We start from the raw sequence: 18951 nt of genomic DNA, 5'->3' as shown, positions 1-18951 counted from the left end.
CTGACGTCTGGGCAGACCATGATCTCCATACTCCACGCCCAGGCTTGCGCCCTGGAGATGACAATCCAGTCTCGCTACTGAGTGAGGAAACACCACGGAAGCTGACAGTTTACGGGTTATAAGTCCTACCCGATTGGCGTAAGGAAGGGGCACCACGGGTCAGCTTTGACGGTGGGATGGATCATCGTGTCCCACTGTCCGATTATCGTCCGCCGCAAGCCGGGCAGCCCCCGGTCAACAAGGTGTTGACCAGCCATCGTCTGCTCTAGTGGGTGTCTGGCGCTCAGTGTGTTGCTCAGCATGACAAGCAGAGGATAATTCCACACCAGACAAAAGAAACAAGAAACGAATAAAGAAGACTCCAGCTCTTCTATTTGCAAGCTGGAATGTGCGCACCGTGTGTACAGGCAGCTCCGACGACCTCAGAGAAGTGGACGACACCAGAAAGACGGCCATCATCGATAGAGAACTCACCAGACTAAATATCAGCATAGCTGATCTCCAGGAAATCAGGCTCGCCTCTAGTGGCTTCCTGAGAGAGGAAAACTACACCTTCTTCTGGAAGGGTCGAGAACCCGAGGAGCTCTGGCAGCAGGGAGTGGGCTTCGCCATCAAAAACAATCTCCTGACCTAGGTTGAACTTCCCACAAGGGAACTGAGCGTCTCTAGTCCACCCGGCTCACCACTGCTGCAGGTCCTGTCAGCATCATCAGTGTCTACACCCCCACCCTCACGTCGTCAGAAGACAAAAAGGATCAGTTCTATGGGCAGCTGGACGAACAGATTAAAGGATGCCCCAAACACGAACCACTATTTCTGTTTGGCGACTTTAATGTCATGCTAGGTAAGGACCACGAGTCATGGCCTACCTTCCTCGTATATCATGGCACTAGAAAGACCAAAGAGAACGGTCCGACTCTGCTAGAGCTATGAACCTACAATGGCCTGTGCGTCACAAACACTTTCTTCAAGTGTAAGCCACAACACAAAGTGTCATGGAAACACCCCAGGTCTCGTCGCTTGCACCAGTTCGACTTGGTCATCACCAGGCGCTATGCCCTTAACAGCGTCCTCTCCACCAGAACCAACCACAATTCAGACTGCGACACCAACCATGCTCTCGTGAGCAGCAGAGTGCGACTACAGTCAAACACACTACACCGCTCAAAACCAAAAGGACGCCCTAGGATAAACACTGCGCAGATGTCAGTCCCCGCCAAGTGGAGGAGTATGTGTCCGCCCTGGACAAGGCTCTCCAGGACCTGCCTGAGCACGATGCTACATCCAAGTGGAACGCCATGAAGGGTGCCATCTACAGTACGTTTGGCAAGAAGGAACTGCCCAAAAAGGACTGGTTCAACGAACACCTATCAAGGATGGAACCACAAATCGAGGAGAAACTAAAAGTCTTAATAGCTTACGAAAAATGCCATAATGGACGGACGCTTGCTGCTCTCATAAGTGCCCGAAGTAACACCCAATGCATCGCTAGACAGTGTGCGAACGAGTACTGACAACAACTGAGGGAAGGGATCCAGCGCAGTGCCTATTCCTGAAACATCCAAGGTATGTACAGTGGCATCAGGCAGGCTCTAGGCCCTGCAGTGAAATGGGTCGCTCCACTGAAATCTCTGATGGGAGAGAAGATCACAGACCGTGGGCAACAGATGACCAGATGGGTGGAGCACTAGTCAGAGCCATACTCCCGATTAACGTCAGTCACCGATGCAGCCCTCAACAGTATAAATAATCTGCCCACCATGGAAGAGTTCGAGAAAGTGCCAACCTTAGAGGAGCTCAGCAAAGCAATCGACTCCCTCTCAAACGACAAAGCACCAGGTAGTCACACCATCCCGCCCGAAGATATCAAACGTGGGAAACCAACATTGTTTAAACCACTGCAAGAGCTAATTTGCCTCTGCTGGGAGAAAGGAGCAGTACCCCAAGACATGCGCAATGCCACAATTGTGACCCTTTACAAACACAAGGGCGACCGCATTGACTGTAATAATTATAGAGGGATCTCGCTCCTGAACATCGTTCGTAAATTGTACGCCCGCATCGTACTCAACAGGATGCAGTTTCTGGCGGACCGTGTGTACCTGGAATCCCAGTGCGGCTTCAGAGCAGGCAGGTCGACGACATACATGATCTTCTTCCTGCGGAAACTCCAAGAGAAGAGCAGAGAGAAAGGTCAACCACTCTACATGATGTTCATCGACCTCACCAAGGCATTTGACTTGGTCAGCAGGAAGGGCCTTTTTGAACTTCTCAGTAAGATCGGTTGCCCCCCAAAAAGTCCTCAGCATGATACTCTTTTCCCCTGCAGATATGAAGGGAACAATCCTGTATGATGGAGCCTCCTCAACCTCCTTCCCAATTAACAGTGGCGTGAAACAGGGCTGCGTGCTAGCACCAACACTTTTTGGGATCTTCTTCTCCCAGCTCCTGTCCTACGCCTTCGACTCGTTCACGGATGGCATATATCTATACACCAGGTCTGACGGGAGGCTGTTCAACCTGGAACGACTGCGCTCAAAGACCAAAGTGAGAGCTGTGCTCATCAGGGAGATGCTTTGTGAAGATGACGCAGCTCTTGCGACCAACACCGAGGAAGCCCTCCATAGACTGGGAAACCATTTTGCTGATGCCTGCATGCAGCTTGGTCTCACCATCAGCTTGGAAAAAGCAAATGTCAACGTGCAAGACACAACCATTGCCCCTTCCATCAAAATCAACGTTGTCACCCTGGAAGCAGTCAACAACTTTACTTACCTGGAGTCAACTATCAGCAACACTCTCTCGCTTGATATGGAGCTGGACAGAAGGCTCGGAAAGGCAATCATGGCACGACTAACGAAGAGGGTGTGAGGAATAAAGCTCTGACAGAGCACACCAAGGTCCACGTCTACCAGGCCTGCGTTCTCAGCACTCTTCTATATAGCAGTGACGCATCCTGAAAATCATCTGGCAAGACCTTGTTCCACACATCGAGATCCTTCAGCGTGCAAGTACCCTCAGCATGTAATTCATGCTGAGTGAACGCCGCCTTCAATGGCTGGGACACGTCCGACGCATGGAGGATGGAAGGTTGCCAAAGGACATCCTATATGGACAGTTGGCCACTGGCATGAGAATGGTCGGCCGCCGCTCACTACGTTTCAAGGATGTATGCAAGACGGACATGAAGGCGTGCACCATTAGAAAACAAAGAACTTGTAATGATATTATAAAAGTTTAAAACGTCTTACGCTCCTTGGTAATAGAGTATGCATTTTTTTAATTAGAAATGTTAACTAAAAAGCACATTGCTTTTTTGCTTCCGAGAAAACTATTATGATATTATCTTCCTTTGTAGCAACGCGCTGAACATTTTGTTATGTATTAGCAGAAAAAGAAGTTGCATTTGGATATGAAAATATTGAATTGTGATTTTATCGCCTTTCCCTATCTAACATTATCTCGTTAGCACACAAAATATATCACTAACTGTTTGTAATTCTTTTCAGACTTGTTCTGTTTAAATATATCGTTAATATGTTATGACAATTCCCCTTTGCACTGTGACATAATGTGTTGCTGGTCTTAATTTTTTAAAATTGTATTTCACTTGAAAGATTTGAAAATTATGGCACCCTGAAATCATATTGCCACACAATGCGTTGGATATATGATATATTTTCATTTATTTCGATTTCAGAAATAACGGCAGCTAAGATAATATTTTAAAGTCTGTCAACCATTTTTAAGCAAGTTTAACAACCCATATCATATACTAACTACGCCCAGTACTCAAGAGACACCAACATTGTTCTTGGTTGGATGATGATTTAAATAGTCTTGGCTGGCAAAATTGTTGTACAATATCAGCAATCTTCATCAGAACTTTAATGTGGAATTGTTTATTGTATAATATTACAGCATAAGAATCATTGAGGATGACGATCTCGGTATTATTTTTGGACCTTTTAACTGGTTGTTTTAGGGTTTCTAGTTTTGTCAAAATTAGCTTCATTTTAATGTGACATGATTGGCTTTACCTTGATCTTGTTTCAAATTCATCTGATTCTCTTTTGGTTGAAAGATGTTTACACAGTTAAATATTGTTCGTAAGTGCGGAGTTTGTAATGCTGTTTTGCAGATATGGTTTGACTGATATCCAAGTTTGTAAAAAAATCGAATTTGTAGAGAATCGCGCTTGAAATAAACTTTTCTTAAAAACTAAAATGTACAGTTGGCTAAAAGAACCCTGAGTGTAACCGAGTGTACAACATGCAGGACGAAGTTTCCTAGTTTATGAAAGACAACGTAACTCACTTCATTTGAAACGGAATATGTTTACTGCATACATATCCAAGCTGATTATATTGCGATATGTGCTGCGTGATACTTACATTATCATTCGAATACAAATCGAAATTAAATTAATCTGTAGATCTCTCTTTTTTATTATGAAAATTGTCCCACTGTTAAAATTGTCGTCATCACTTCAAAAACATATTTTATATTTAAACGTTCTTCAGCTTTTAAGAATCCTCTTCTTTTAGACACGGCAACAGTTCATTTGATAAGATTATCCAATCGGCATCGTGCTCTTATTGATCTTATATAAGTAAACGATCAGATCATCTGATGTCTCTTGTATGGGGAAAATGTTTCCTAAGTAAAACGGGGCATTTTGTAATGTTTAGTGATGGTTTTCTTAATGAAACTTGATACGTGCACTGATCCAAATGTAGTGTATATATGGCTGCCATTTGTTTGGAAACACAAAAGTGGATCCATGATTTTAACTTGTGTTGTCCATGACAGGTTTCCAGAGAATTAAGAATTAGTCCTTTTGAAATCCAAATGGTCTGAAGATAATTAACTCAAAATATGGCAACAACAAAGAAAACAACTTGATACCAAGTCTAAACTGAGAAATCTCTCTTTACACATCACTATTAAATCTAACAAATGCGTACTTATGGAAAAACTAGAATTGCGAAATCAAAGGGGGAGTCACGTGATCATGTTTATATCAAGTACACAGAATATAGTCTTGATTAGACCAATAATTTTCTCTAAATAAAATAAGTTGTTTATATCTTAAACACTGTAGGCTCGTTATGACCATGGAAACAACCAATCATTTTAAAATAAAATGGAACTTTATTTGCTAATATTGAATCAAGATCAAAATTTCGATCAACACCTGGTGTTTATAAACTAACAGTTAAGGTCAAATAATTTTCTGAAAATGTATCATCTCTAGTGAATAAATGTACATTACAATAGCACGTAAGAAAAATAAAAAACTGACAAACAAACAATTAAAGTATAATAAATATAAATTAAATCAGATATATGTAACACTATCTATCTATCTATCTATCTATCTATCTATCTATCTATCTATATATCCATCCATCCATCCATCCATCTATCCATCTATCTATATATCTATCTATCGATCTATCTCTCTATATATCTATATATATCGTTGATCGTAACTACGGAAAGATCAAGAGAGAGGGAGTGAGAGAGAGGGAAAGAGAGAGAGAGAGAGAGAGAGAGAGAGAGCTGACGTATATACTGCTGATACATTTAAATCAGAGTAAATAATGTGATAATATTAGACTGATATAAGTATTATGAGATTGATATAACAAACAAGTTTGTTTAACTTATTTTCAGACAGAAATCTTGAACCAGTTACCAGTATTGCACGAAAATTTGAATATCAAAGAATTCTAAGTATATGTGAGGAATACATTATACAACAATTCAAGGAGGTAAGGACATCCAGCGACAAAATGTACCCAGCATTTTTCTTACATCTCAAAGTTGCGGATACATGTGGACTTAAACAGGCAATCTTGGTTGGATTATCATCCAAACAAGCTGAACTGGCCTATTTCAGCTCAAAAGTAATAAAAGCATCATCTTCTCGCGGTCGCACAGTGACAGGGTATGAAGATGACATTAACTTCTCCCAGCTATCATGGGAAACAAAATTTAAATTTATTAGCAGACGACTGAAGGTAGCAGAAACAAAGATACCTTCGGATAATCCTTACTAGTATTTAGTGTTTTTTAGTCCTTGGGTTCCAAAACCATCTCGACAAATCAAGAACTTTAAATTCTTTTGTAATTTAATGCAATATATAACCAATGAATCAGTGAGTTTGTCAGACTGCATACATTTAAGCGAATTAATTACGAAATCTTCCCCTCGCTCTAGACATAGTGGTTTATAAAAGTTATTAAGGTCTTGTGAGTATTTGCATAATAAGTAAAACTTGTTTAAGTATTTTGCCTACTATAAACAAGATATTATTTAATTTAAACTTAACAATCGGAAATATATACATGCCGACACACGGGTACAAATCATAAATGACATATATCGTGTATTCGGGCTTCCGTTGGCTGGCTGGTCTTAATCGTTCGCCTTTACATGTCACTGCCATCTCATCCCTGTGTGCGAGGTCAATGCCTGCCAATAGCGTCCGGTGGGTTGGCAGTTCTTATCAGGATTCTCTAGGGTTCTACTATCATCAGTTTTACAGGCTACCACGTATGGCTTATCATGCGCTGAGAAACAGCATTAAGTCCGCAAATAGCTAACCATTCGTTAATGTTAACAATAATAAAATGCAAGAAAACTACCAAGATAATTACATGCACGGGTATCTTCCTGCACATAATTTATATACATGCATACACATTTAATTACGAAGCTGGTTAATGAGAATCTTGCATTTTTGCTCATAATACGTCCTAAATATATTTCTCAATAAACGACACATGCAAAGAAATATACTGCCCCAAACGATTGTGCTATTAGCATACACAAATACAAATATACATGGATAATCAGAAAAGCTTGACCAAAACTATATACGTATGCCCACATATAGTATTAGTATGTATGTTCTGGACGTATTTGTAATGCAGGACAGCATTTAAGATCACATACATGTAAATATGTATGCAAATATTACATTTTAATTAAAAGTACCTTGAAGTTTAAAGCAGAACGATATAGCTAAATACAACTTTAAGTGTAAAGAAAACTAAAGACAAAATACGCAAAGCAGTAAGAAAACAGTCACAACAACTAATATACCCCTGCTACTGGGGGGACTTCCATCTAAAACAAAATGTATTAGAAATGTTTGCTTTCAATAATGCATATTACACTCTACAAGACAAACACTTCAAACACTACACAAGGAGAAGATGATGAATTTAAAGCAATATCTTTAATTGTGTTTACAAGCAAAGCATTTACACAATATGATCACAGACAAGATCTTTTAAAGAGTATTACAATCTGACTTTATTCGAAAATCGTTTGGGAGAAATTCAAGAGTTTATATGTGGCATGCCTGAAAGTGTGTAGCCAATATTTCGTTGTCCTAACACTTTAAATCTCCATGTTGATTTGTGTACACGAAAGAGTTAGACATTGTTTGACAAACTATCAGATGCATTTAGTATGTTGGATATAGATATTTTACAATTCTGAAAACGTCACGGTTCATTGTCCTCCGTCTTCTGAAGTACATGTATGACAAATTGTAATATCCAAATAAGCGTATTAAATTGCTTGATTAATTACAAACAAATCTCTAAAAGATCTTTCATCAGGAGGTTTAGGTATGTTCATAGTGATGTGCCTGCTTTAAAGACAGGTTAAAGTATACCACGACAATAATCTCGGCAGTACTCGTTTATTTGTGAGACATATTTATGTTTGTTTGAGCATATTTAATTCTTTCTATGCCTTCAGTGGGTTGAGGATTATAGTTGAACATATACTAAAAGGTAATCCTCAGCAGTTGGACAAATCATCTCAAGAAAGTTTCTTTAGTGGAGAAAGTTTAAATAGTTTTGGTCCTTTCCAGATACAATGACACGTTTTTCTTTTGCTTCATTTTCTAAGCATCAGCTAATCAGATTTTGTGAAGGTTCCACATCCATGCCATCCATGCCACATAGCGGTTTGTCAGTATGTATTATTAATTCTAAAATAATTCATACCGATTTCATTTTCTCTAGAGTATTCTCTCAGGAGTAATGGACAAGTGTTCAGCTAGCTAAAGTGTATTTTATTGCTGAGAAAATCGAAATTATATATCCAGACTAAAGCAATTGCAAATTAATTTTTCAGTGTGCTAGTTCCTTTACATGATACACATTATTAATTAATTCACGATCATGTTGGCAAGAGTTGAGGAAGCGGTCAGGACGGAAGACATACATATAATGAACTGAGAGCAAACGAGGAAGTGTCCTGCAAGTGTGCAAAGTGTTTGGTTTGGCCTAGTGTGTTATATTTCTAGCTGTAGTAACATTTGTACAATCATATATTTACGAACAACACTTTATGCGCCACTAACAGGTATCCTAATTTCCATAACAAATAACATCACCTTTTAGGTTAGAGAATGTATATTTCGTACTCTATTGAACTTATAGTCAGGGTCCGTAAGGCCATCTCCGTTCCTGTAAGCATCAATGCATATACCATCTCGACCATGTACACATCAGCAGACACGATGCCTCAAAGTAGGTAGTATAAGCAGTCTTGCACAGCATACATAACCTTGAAGATGTATGTCTTAGGCATCCAGAATTAATGTGTCCTTAGATGGGAATTTATTAATAGGTCGAACATGCGGATTTGAATCTCTGTATAGTTCATATTATACAATCTCCAGACAGAAAAATAATGTTATTTATTATGTATTTATGAAACCCATTGTTCAACCATGAGCATTGCATATGAGTAGTGTTGGTACGTTGGACAGAGGAATATCTGTCGGCGCTAATTTTATTAAATTTTCAGTTCATCGTGTTGTATTTTTCTTTAAACATCAGTTTGTAATTAGCATATTATCTTATGTAATGGATAGATCAAGTATCTTTATGTCTGCTTTATCACCATCGAGATGGTTTTTGTTTCCTACAAACATTCATGATTTATACTGATATAATCATTTAAGGTCTACGATATAAAATAAAACCGATAAACTCAGTTCACATCATATGTCTTTTGCTTTTCTAATCAGCCTATGATTCTGTCACAGTTTGGAGTTTTTGAACATATGTAAACCATGTTCAAAATAATCCGGAATCTAATGTTTCGGAATTATATGTTTTAGAAGGGGCTGCTCTGTGGGGTGTACGCAAGCATGGGAATCCATTATCCAGCAATGAAACTTACGCACAATTAGCAAACATGGGAGAGCACTATTGTTATAAATTAAGTTTCTCCTGGCGATTTGTTTTGTAAATAGTAGTATTTCTCCATTTACTAAAAGTTAAAGATTTTACTACCACCAGTACTACTAAGCTGTATTAAACGTTGGCTGCTTGTTCTGGTGAGAGGTGATGGAAATATTGTCAACATTTCACACTCTTCCGCCATTTTCGCTACCATGGTTGTTATACATTAATTCCTTTGTTCCAGCTCGCTTAATGATAGGAGAAAAGTAATTTAGCTCCTCAATGAAATTCAGAATTAAAATGTAATGTACCAATCATATAGATGGTTGTGATTTATTGTTAGTCTGCGAGATTGCAGAAAAATATTTCCGAATTATTAGCAGCACAACAATTATCAAGAGACCACGACAGGCCAATCTTACATGATTCTAAAGAAGAATAATTTAAAGGAGTAATAATTCTGTCTTTTGCGATTATTTCAAAGACTTATTAGTGTTCGATGGAGCCAAGTGCTGATCAATCCAAGTCAAAATCTACACTTGCTGTAGTAAGCCAGTTATCACTAGAGCAATCGGTTTAGAACCAACACATTAAGAATCTGGAGTGCATTATGTTAAGCATATACACCTGCAAACACAAGGATGGACAATAAGTATGTTTTGATGATCTTATTTCACGTCCAGCACAAATGCGCACTAAGACCTGAATTCAGGAATACTTCATTCGACTCCAAGTTCAGGCTGTGTCAACCGATGTCTTTGTCTTTGGCAATATACATTACTGTAATTTCCTAACAATCACAAATTAAAGCCATTAAAATACCTTAATTTGGGCTTTGGACAACGGTATAGGAAATGTTGTTTGTGACCCTCTCTGATGAACACCAATAATTAAAATGTTGGGGTTTTGGACATTTGTTTCATTTATACAATGGGAATAGGGTTATATTCCCAAAACAGGCTTTGTCTGCCGCAGTAATGTGTCGTTAGGCAAGAGATTATACTCTCATTGTTAAATAAAATATAAGAAAAAGACCTATGGTGGGTCTTAACCAAACCACACAAAGGCGTCGTGTTCCTCACTGACACGCACTAATCATTTTGGGATTGTTGGCATTCAACGTAGACGAATCGAGTGTTTTACAAACATACCGATTGCTAAAGCAATTTGCTCTTGAGCGCGAGCCCAGTGATTCGTAATATTGTAATTTCTTTCTTATACTATTGAACATTACACCTAAAATTCATAATTGGGAATGGGGATCTTAAGATCGACCTCCAGCGTGATTAGTAAGGTTGCATTTGTATGTGGCAGAGTTTTCAAAAAATTCGCAGTGGAAACTATTGCCACTTATATAAGAAACCCGATCGAGATGCGCATCGAAAGTGTTTGTCAGCCATCTAAGTTTGACATTATAAAGGCAATATCAGCTTAATTTGGAACATCAGTACGGCTTGCAAGTAGTCTTCAAGCCATATCAATTAGTGAAACTAAGATATAGTACTGGTTTATTGTATGTATGTGATTTGGATTCGCTAGTGAAAATAATGAGAGCAACATGAACTAGTTTCATGCTTATACTAGAACGGTATAATTCCTTGCAAAATCGTGTCTAGACCAACGTGATAAGTGTGATTTTAAACCTTTTGAGTAGAAACATATTGGTTCGCGAAAAGTCTCGGCATTAAGAAAAAATAACACCCTACAATCATGATCCAGACTATTTCTAAGCTCGGTCCTGGTCTGACGACTTCTTTCCCAAGTACGTATCCTCACATATTTTAAAATACAAGTCCGGTAGCAGTTTATTTTCATTTCGTTTATTGGTAAGGCGAATGATCTTAAATTATATATTTATTTAACTAACTGGGTACGGAATTATTTGATTCTAAACTGAACAACAGTTTACCTTTTTTCATCAAAATACATCCATGCCAACAAGGCGTTTTAAATGATACATCATGCTTTGCCTCTAAATATATAATGGCATCGATTTCTTTTCAGACAGTACCAGGACCAATTGGTATCAAAAGTAGATACATTGCATACGATCTTTCCGAAGTTTGAAAACACAATGGTTTACTTGTCTTATATATATTTCTTCTTTCTCGATATTTTCTTTCATTCTTCACCACATGTTCTATTCTTTGTATTACCTCTAGCCATGTATGTTTATATTTATCATCGAACATGAAGCCAAAACGTTTCTGCAAAATTTAGCAAATGATATAAGCTCAAACCCAAGGTCAGAGAAATGAAATATATGACAATAGTCATACTTCTTGATCTGGTCTTCTATGATAAATGTTTGTGCATCAAGCACTCACTGCGTGCATGATGCATTGTACAAATCGAGTCTGGCTCACCCGGTTCGTTTCGAAAATTAGATCTCCGACAGCTGATGCAAATAATTTTTTACTGATTAAAGACATTCTAGGCAACGAGGTAAATTTAACACTCATCATAGACATTTAATTAAGAATGACGTCCGCAAGTGATTGCAATGTCTTTCTAACCTCTGTAATTTGTGTTAAGATAAACATCACTAAACACTCATTATTTAATACTTTTACATTACATATCGTTGCAAGTGTTATTCCAGTGGCGTGCACCGTGACACTGTCTTAGCTAATAGGCAAAAATAAACATCCAGCTGATTTGCGTTTTATGTGGTTGAAATAGGGATGTATTGTTAAGATTGATGGTTAGACATGGCTTTTGCAGTGTTTAAGGGCATCAAAATTTAATATAACGCAGCGCGTGCTCCTGAAATCCTTATAGTGTTTTAAACATGAATGTTCATATATACTGTTCGTGCATGTTTGGTAGTGCTTGTACTGTTTTATTACTTAAATGTTGACTAGGCAGTTTATATTTAGTATTAGGTATATGGTATGCATGTTACCCGGATCAGTACAGTTTGGCTAGTTTCAGCAATGCCTTTTTACACAAACTATATGTATCACTGTTAAAATACAAAACCTAAGTAATTGTATAATTAGCCCTATTTATATATTCACTCATTGCCTCTTTCCATAATGTACATGTATGGACTTCAGGAGGCAGAGACCACAGTTGGGATAAATGTATGCTTAGCCCATATTAGTTGGCATGTCTCTTTTGTATAGCCTATATGTAAAACTCTTATAAACCAACATTTTGCTAAATGTCTGTTAAGCAAATTTAGCTAGCCAATGTAATATCACACTTGTGTGCCTAGTAGGGTGAACAATCATGTTTGACTAAATGTAAATGACAAACCTATTGCTTGCAGGGTATATGGTTATAAGGATTGGGTATGACTCCAAAGGTGAAATCAAATTCCAAATAATTTTAAAACAGTCAACAGTTTATTAGACAAACAATGCATTAGGATTTCGTCAGTTCAAAATATTTGAATTACAATTACTGCATTAGAATTAGTGACACAGCTTTCTATGGGCATCTCTGTGGTAGCAGTGGTGGTGCAATGGAATTTTGGGTTTAATTGTTCAACTGAAATGTATCATGTCATGTCATTTTCATTTTAGTCTAACGGGTACGATTATTTGCAAAACTTATATCATGCTGAAGGAGCAGAGCAACTGACATAAAAATTGTAATCTGTAGCAATAATTGGGTACAACTATAGAACACGGGCCGCATGGTAGAGATAAACATACTGACCCCACGTCACTTGATCCGTTATGTTACCACGGAATAGAGACTACGTTTAACTAACAAAGATCAAGACAGCTACATGATAAGATAAGTACAGTTTGCAGACAAGTATTTTCTTCACATAAATCGTATCATTAATCGCATCTTAGGTTATTAAAAATACCAAACAACACATCAGCGAGTGAAATATTCCTATACCAGTATACACTAATTTATCTAAAAATGCTTGATAGCTATGAGGCAGAGAGGAATGCATCAAATGCATCTTTTAAATAATGACACACCAGTTAAAAGACCTAATTTCATTAACTTCTCTTAACTATCTTGTATAGGTTAAATATTGCAAAGAACAAAATGTTATACATAAACTTGCACTTGGATGGATAGACAAAACCCCAAATAATGCTGCCTTCTCCTCGTATCATTTCTTACAAATGCACAAGACAATACAGTGTGATTGCTACTTATTGTTATTTGATGCACTACAGAAAACAATATGTTAACTGTGTGCTGTTATGTGTCCTTTATAAACGTTAAAAACTGCCGTAACTTAACGTAATCATTTTAGCTGAAGTTTCGTAATCTGTCGCGTACTTTAGATTAAGCAGGGGTCTGATGCTTAAGGTCTTATTACCTCACTAATACGTAGGAAAGGTTTGTTAAAACTAGGCAAAATCATTATTAAGGTTAAATTGAATGATATTTGACCTACACTCAATAACCTGTATTCCCATCAAGATATTGTATTATAATCTCACTAAGGTTCGAAATGTATTGTATACTTATATATCCATATCGGCTAAGTAAAGCTTGTAATATGAGAAACACAAATAGGTAAATATAAACATATTCAGTTATTGAATCAAACATCTGCATCAGTAAAAATGGGAAACACAGAGTGGCTGTCTCATTGTAAGTAGCATAACGACTTTAAACATTTTTCAAAGGAATATTAATACCTCCATTATGTTAAGACCAAGGGTGAAGATTTTGTATAGTACAAGAGAATGAAATATAACTGTTGTTGATGTGCCAGTCTGTTGGCAAACGATCATGCAATGTAAGTACCTGTGTGACTATAATGCATACCTAATCGAGGCGTTGCAAGATGCGTATACTTGCATTAGATGTGCTTAAGTCAATAATGCTTTTACACACAAAGACGTACATATGTGTATGCGTGTATGTATGTATGAATTTATGTATGACAGTAGCAATAGTGGTTGTTGTTATGTCTTTAAATATTTGTAGAACACATTATATTATGCAGTGTCAAAACTGCAAAGCTAAAGGTAATGATAAAATACTGTCTCGGAAATTTATACAGCATGCTTTCTACTCGATCATAATGCATTTTTCACGTTATATAGAGTAAGGCGATGATGCATTTCGTTAACAAAATCTCTGTCCACCATCCATGCTAGCTTACATTCCTTTCATTTTATATTTTACTCCTGCCAACTTGATAGTAAGGTAAGAATATAAACTATGATGAATGAATCTTTAAAGCTAACGTTTTCATGAATGACTCTCAAAATAGTTCCATCTGAATAATGACTGTAAACTAAATAGCACATACCATACATAAATGACGCATCCCTAGATTTAATAGGAGAAAACGTATTTCGTGGATGTGGAGCATCATACAAAATGTTCACAATCTTTGTGAAACTTGGTAGACAGTTTTAATGTGTCGCCCACCAAGAATATGTGGGCGACACATTAAAAGAATTCTAGCCCCAACGTACAGTGCATTTCTCCCTCTTTTATGTCACTCTCTCATGCACACACCTATGTTTACCTGCAGTATGATTAATTTGAGAATCGTTGTAATTATGAACATTTTCGTATTTCTTATGACTTGGAAAATCAATTGTCCAAATGTATGCTTCGTACTCTAACGAGTATTTTGAAGTGAAAACAGGTTATATAGTGGAAATTACAAAAGAATAACTGTTCCAATAACGCAGGGATAAGAAATGAAAATGTATTATCGAACATTACTAACTGAAAGATTTTCTCTATACTAGTTTTCAAAGGTCTAAAAATAAGTAACAGAAAGAAAGTGAAACTGTCAACTTAAAGACAACAACGCATTTATTTTTTAAAGTTACAAGTTGCACATGTAGGAAACACTTACATTATTGAGAATTAAATAACACAGAATCCCAAACGTAATGTCACAAGTCTATACGCATATAAGCTTCCGAATGAATTCTGATTGTCTTGCATGACCATATATAATGGAGTTTTGCATCCAATACAGTCTTTCAAATGCGTTTACAATAAATGACATTAGAAGTGTATATCAGTCCAAGTAGTTAATGAGCCGTTTAGTAAATCCAATGATTAACTAAATACCTGACTCCTCTCAAATTATATCTGAGTACACTGAACGTGAATAGACATACTGATCTCACAACAGCAATGTATACAAGATTAATAAGGTTATATGTATATATACTCCATATACTTCACTTAACTTAAGACACAATACAATGTTCTTGACGTGCCCATATGCTATGTTTTCTAATTTTAATTCCCATTTAAAACTTTCAATAATTGACAAAGGTTAAACCTGTTACGAACGTAAAATCTACAATCGTATACACCAATTAAGCACATGCATACATACATACCTACCTACCCACCTACCTACCTACCTACCTACCTACCTACATACCTACCTACCTACATACCTACATACAGGCAACATACATACATACATATTAAACTGACTACGAACAGTGCAAAACTAGTATCTCACTAGCCTAAGCACGTACCACTGTTGATGTGTCCTTTTTAAATGGCTAATAGAACCATAGACACGACAAACAAATAAAACATAAAATATATGAAGTCATAGTCATGTAAAGTTTTGCAAACACAACGGTTTTTCTTAGGCAAGTTAGATACTAGTTTTGCACTGTTCATAGTCAGTTCATTATATTTATCTTGATCAAACCCTGACAAACGCAATCCATCTCAGGATCCAGTGAACGTGAAAATACTTTATTCGCCAGATAGTTGTGTTCAACTTAGAGATGATTGTCTCTTCTTCAAAAGTAATTACTCATATTAATTAGAATGTACGTTCTAAGAATGAGCCAACATGTTTTTCATTTAGAATGTTACATTTGTCAAGCTTCGAACGTCCAAACACATAACTTAGTTACTTTAAGGAGGAATTGGTATGCGTCCAAATGCGAAACTTAGAGCTGACCACATATATCAGGTTGCATGACCATACATGCAACTGTATATATAACAATAAGTTAGGTCTAGGAATGTTTACGTATTTACGCATTTTATGCCTCCGTTGATTTGAAATTTGAACACACACATCTCACCACTCTCTGAACTAAGATGTTTGAGATCACTATGCCATAAATTTACCGATAGTCAGTAGAGTTCTCCTATGACAACGTACAATTGCATACAATGCAGTTTGGTGCATCTGAGCACATACGACTTTTAGAGTTTACTTCGTCAAAGTATTTATAATTGCTGGATACATATAAATACTGTATGCTTTATAAATGTTTGTACCGAATATAGCCATTGCATTTAGCGGCTAATTTGAAAATCAACCATTACGCCAAAGAGATTTTGTTTGAACTATACCATCTTGCCTAGTTGAGCCTATCTTATATCGACTGAAAATGTGTATGCACCGTCTAAAACCACGTGAAGGCTACATAGCAGACAAGGTAAACTAAACGCAGACCTGGATATGCCCGCTACCATGAATATTTCTAAAGTAACAATACAAACGTAAAAGGTAGATTAAACCTTTCACAAACCCATTGGTTCCATTCCAATGATCCTGTATAACGATTTGACTCGCATACTTTAAAGTAGTAAAAATTAAGAACAAAATTTACTTATGAATAACAATAACATTTTGATGATTACAACAATTTTATTTCCATTTTGAGGTATGTAAATTCATTATTCATGCAACGAGTAGTGTGATGTACAATGAAGTTAGTAACATGGATAGTTGTATTGCATACATTTAATATTTCATTATATATATATTGTTCTTAACATGTATCTTTGTAAGCGAATGTTTACAATTTAAACTGATGTTATTGTTAACATATTTTGCATTTACAGACCACCCATGAACCAAATTGATATCTTACTAAAATCAATACCATCACAGTTTTACTGAATATAGATCTTTTTTCAGTGACTGAAAACATGATCAAGATAATTTCAAATGTATTTATTGTCATCACTAGCAGTATTACTCTAGATTTATTTAAACCACAATTCTAAATCACTGATACTGAAATTGCAGCGAAGAAATGGGTCACAAAGACATAATTAAATTCGCTTGATAATCATATCAACTGTTTATGTTTGTATTACGTACCAAAGAATAATTCATTATAGCCCTAATATTTCAATCTATATGAACAACAATGTCCGCAATGAATCACTTAAATATAACTCAGCAATAAATGTGAATCTTCCTTTACTGTTGTGAAATACGTATTGATGCTGTATAAAAATTGCAAACGCTAGGCGGCCTGACATGCTGGGCAACAAAGTATATACAGCCTACCTTAACAGAGGAGAGTTCGCGCCCTCATTGCTGCTATACATTAAAATAAAATTATATTAAATAATGACACCATCACTGGAATCTCGTACAGCTAGATTAGCTAGTGAACGATTAGAAGCAATTAAGAAATATATTCCACTGAAAGATTCTGTTATAGAAAACTACAAGCGTGCCAAGAAACACAAGTTGAATTCGCAGAAGGCTCTTAACAATTGTTTAGACCTATCACAACAGTTACTGAAAGAGTCGCAACTGCTACTGAAAAAACAGCAGAAAGAACTAAACATCAAACAAATTTTTAGGAGATCTACCAGCTGATATAGCTGCAGCTCAACTCCCACTTCAACCTCCACTTCAACCACCTCCTCAACTTGAAGTTGCGGAAGGACCAAAAAAGGGAAAGGGAATTGGTCTTACTGATAAATTTACTGAAGACGGTATAGAAGCAATAGAAAAAATTCAACCAATGAAAACTGATGATATAATCAAGTTTGGTACTTTTGCTGCCACACGTTATCATTCGCGAGATAAATTTTTTTAAAACCTGAACACGATAAAGGTGTAAGTCGTACCACATGGTTCGATTGGGTGTATAAAATAAACCAAAATGTTAATCAGATAGACAAACAAGATGTGTATTATAAAACGTTTTTAACCGGAGTAGACCGATATGATGAAATGCAACGGACGGAAATGTCCCAGAAGCAACAAAAACAACGACAACAAAAACAACATCAACAAGAAAAACAACAACGACAACAACTACAAAAATAAATCAAGGACAAAAAACTGCGCAGAAAGAGGAATCCTATCAACTTCCTTCACCATTGCAACAAACGGAAGAAGAAATTTTCTATCCAGATGAAGAAGAAGGAGACTTTCACGATACACCTACATGAATTGGCTTTATTACTCAAGGAAATGGTCTTACTCCATGCCTAACAATATTCGCAATGACGTGCAACGACTAGAAGTTCTCATAGGAGGAAAACGAGTCGGTAATAATTCTCTAGAAATAATTAATGAAGCAGCATATATATGTCGATGATTATTTCAAGGTGGTATCATATACATCAATATTTATCGGGAACTTATTGATTAAATCGAGCAGCGATTACACGAATAAATAACAAATAAGATGATCATACACAACTCTCACCTCATACCCACGATGATCAAAGTAGCAAACTCATGATTACCTGTTTACAGCGCGTATTATGGATATGGATTCGGTAATGCAATCTAGGGATTATTTGCAAGGATGGCTCCGAAAGCAGCACTAATCGCAAAACAATTATTAATGAAAGTCACCGACGTTATTAGTGAAAACGCTCATGGTGCAAACAGCAACGTTGCTGGAAAGGCGTTTTCAGCAAAGACATAATATCACGATTAATTAAACGTCAAGGAGATTATCCGCAGGTGGTTCAACAACAACCAGTGATATTACCAAGCACCGAAGTTATGCCCGCGAATGTCAGTAAAATAATAAATCAGGC

General features: G+C 36.8%; 1 protein-coding gene across 1 annotated transcript in view; it reads left to right on the top strand.

Annotated features, from left to right (window-relative positions):
• Positions 1-9028, top strand: part of LOC149783986 (uncharacterized) — a 36260-nt gene extending 27232 nt beyond the window's left edge. The window contains exon 4 of the mRNA XM_089932092.1: positions 5680-9028. Within this exon, the coding sequence (XP_089788218.1) occupies positions 5680-6065 (386 nt within the window). The 3' untranslated portion in view covers positions 6066-9028. The remainder of the gene's footprint in view (positions 1-5679) is intronic.
• The last annotated feature ends 9923 nt before the right edge of the window (positions 9029-18951 follow it).

The sequence above is a fragment of the Sinohyriopsis cumingii genome, chromosome 14, assembly GCF_028554795.1.
Source record: "Sinohyriopsis cumingii isolate HCF-2022 chromosome 14, ASM2855479v2, whole genome shotgun sequence".
Classification (NCBI taxonomy): domain Eukaryota; kingdom Metazoa; phylum Mollusca; class Bivalvia; order Unionida; family Unionidae; genus Sinohyriopsis; species Sinohyriopsis cumingii.
This window is presented reverse-complemented; position numbering and strand designations above follow the sequence as displayed.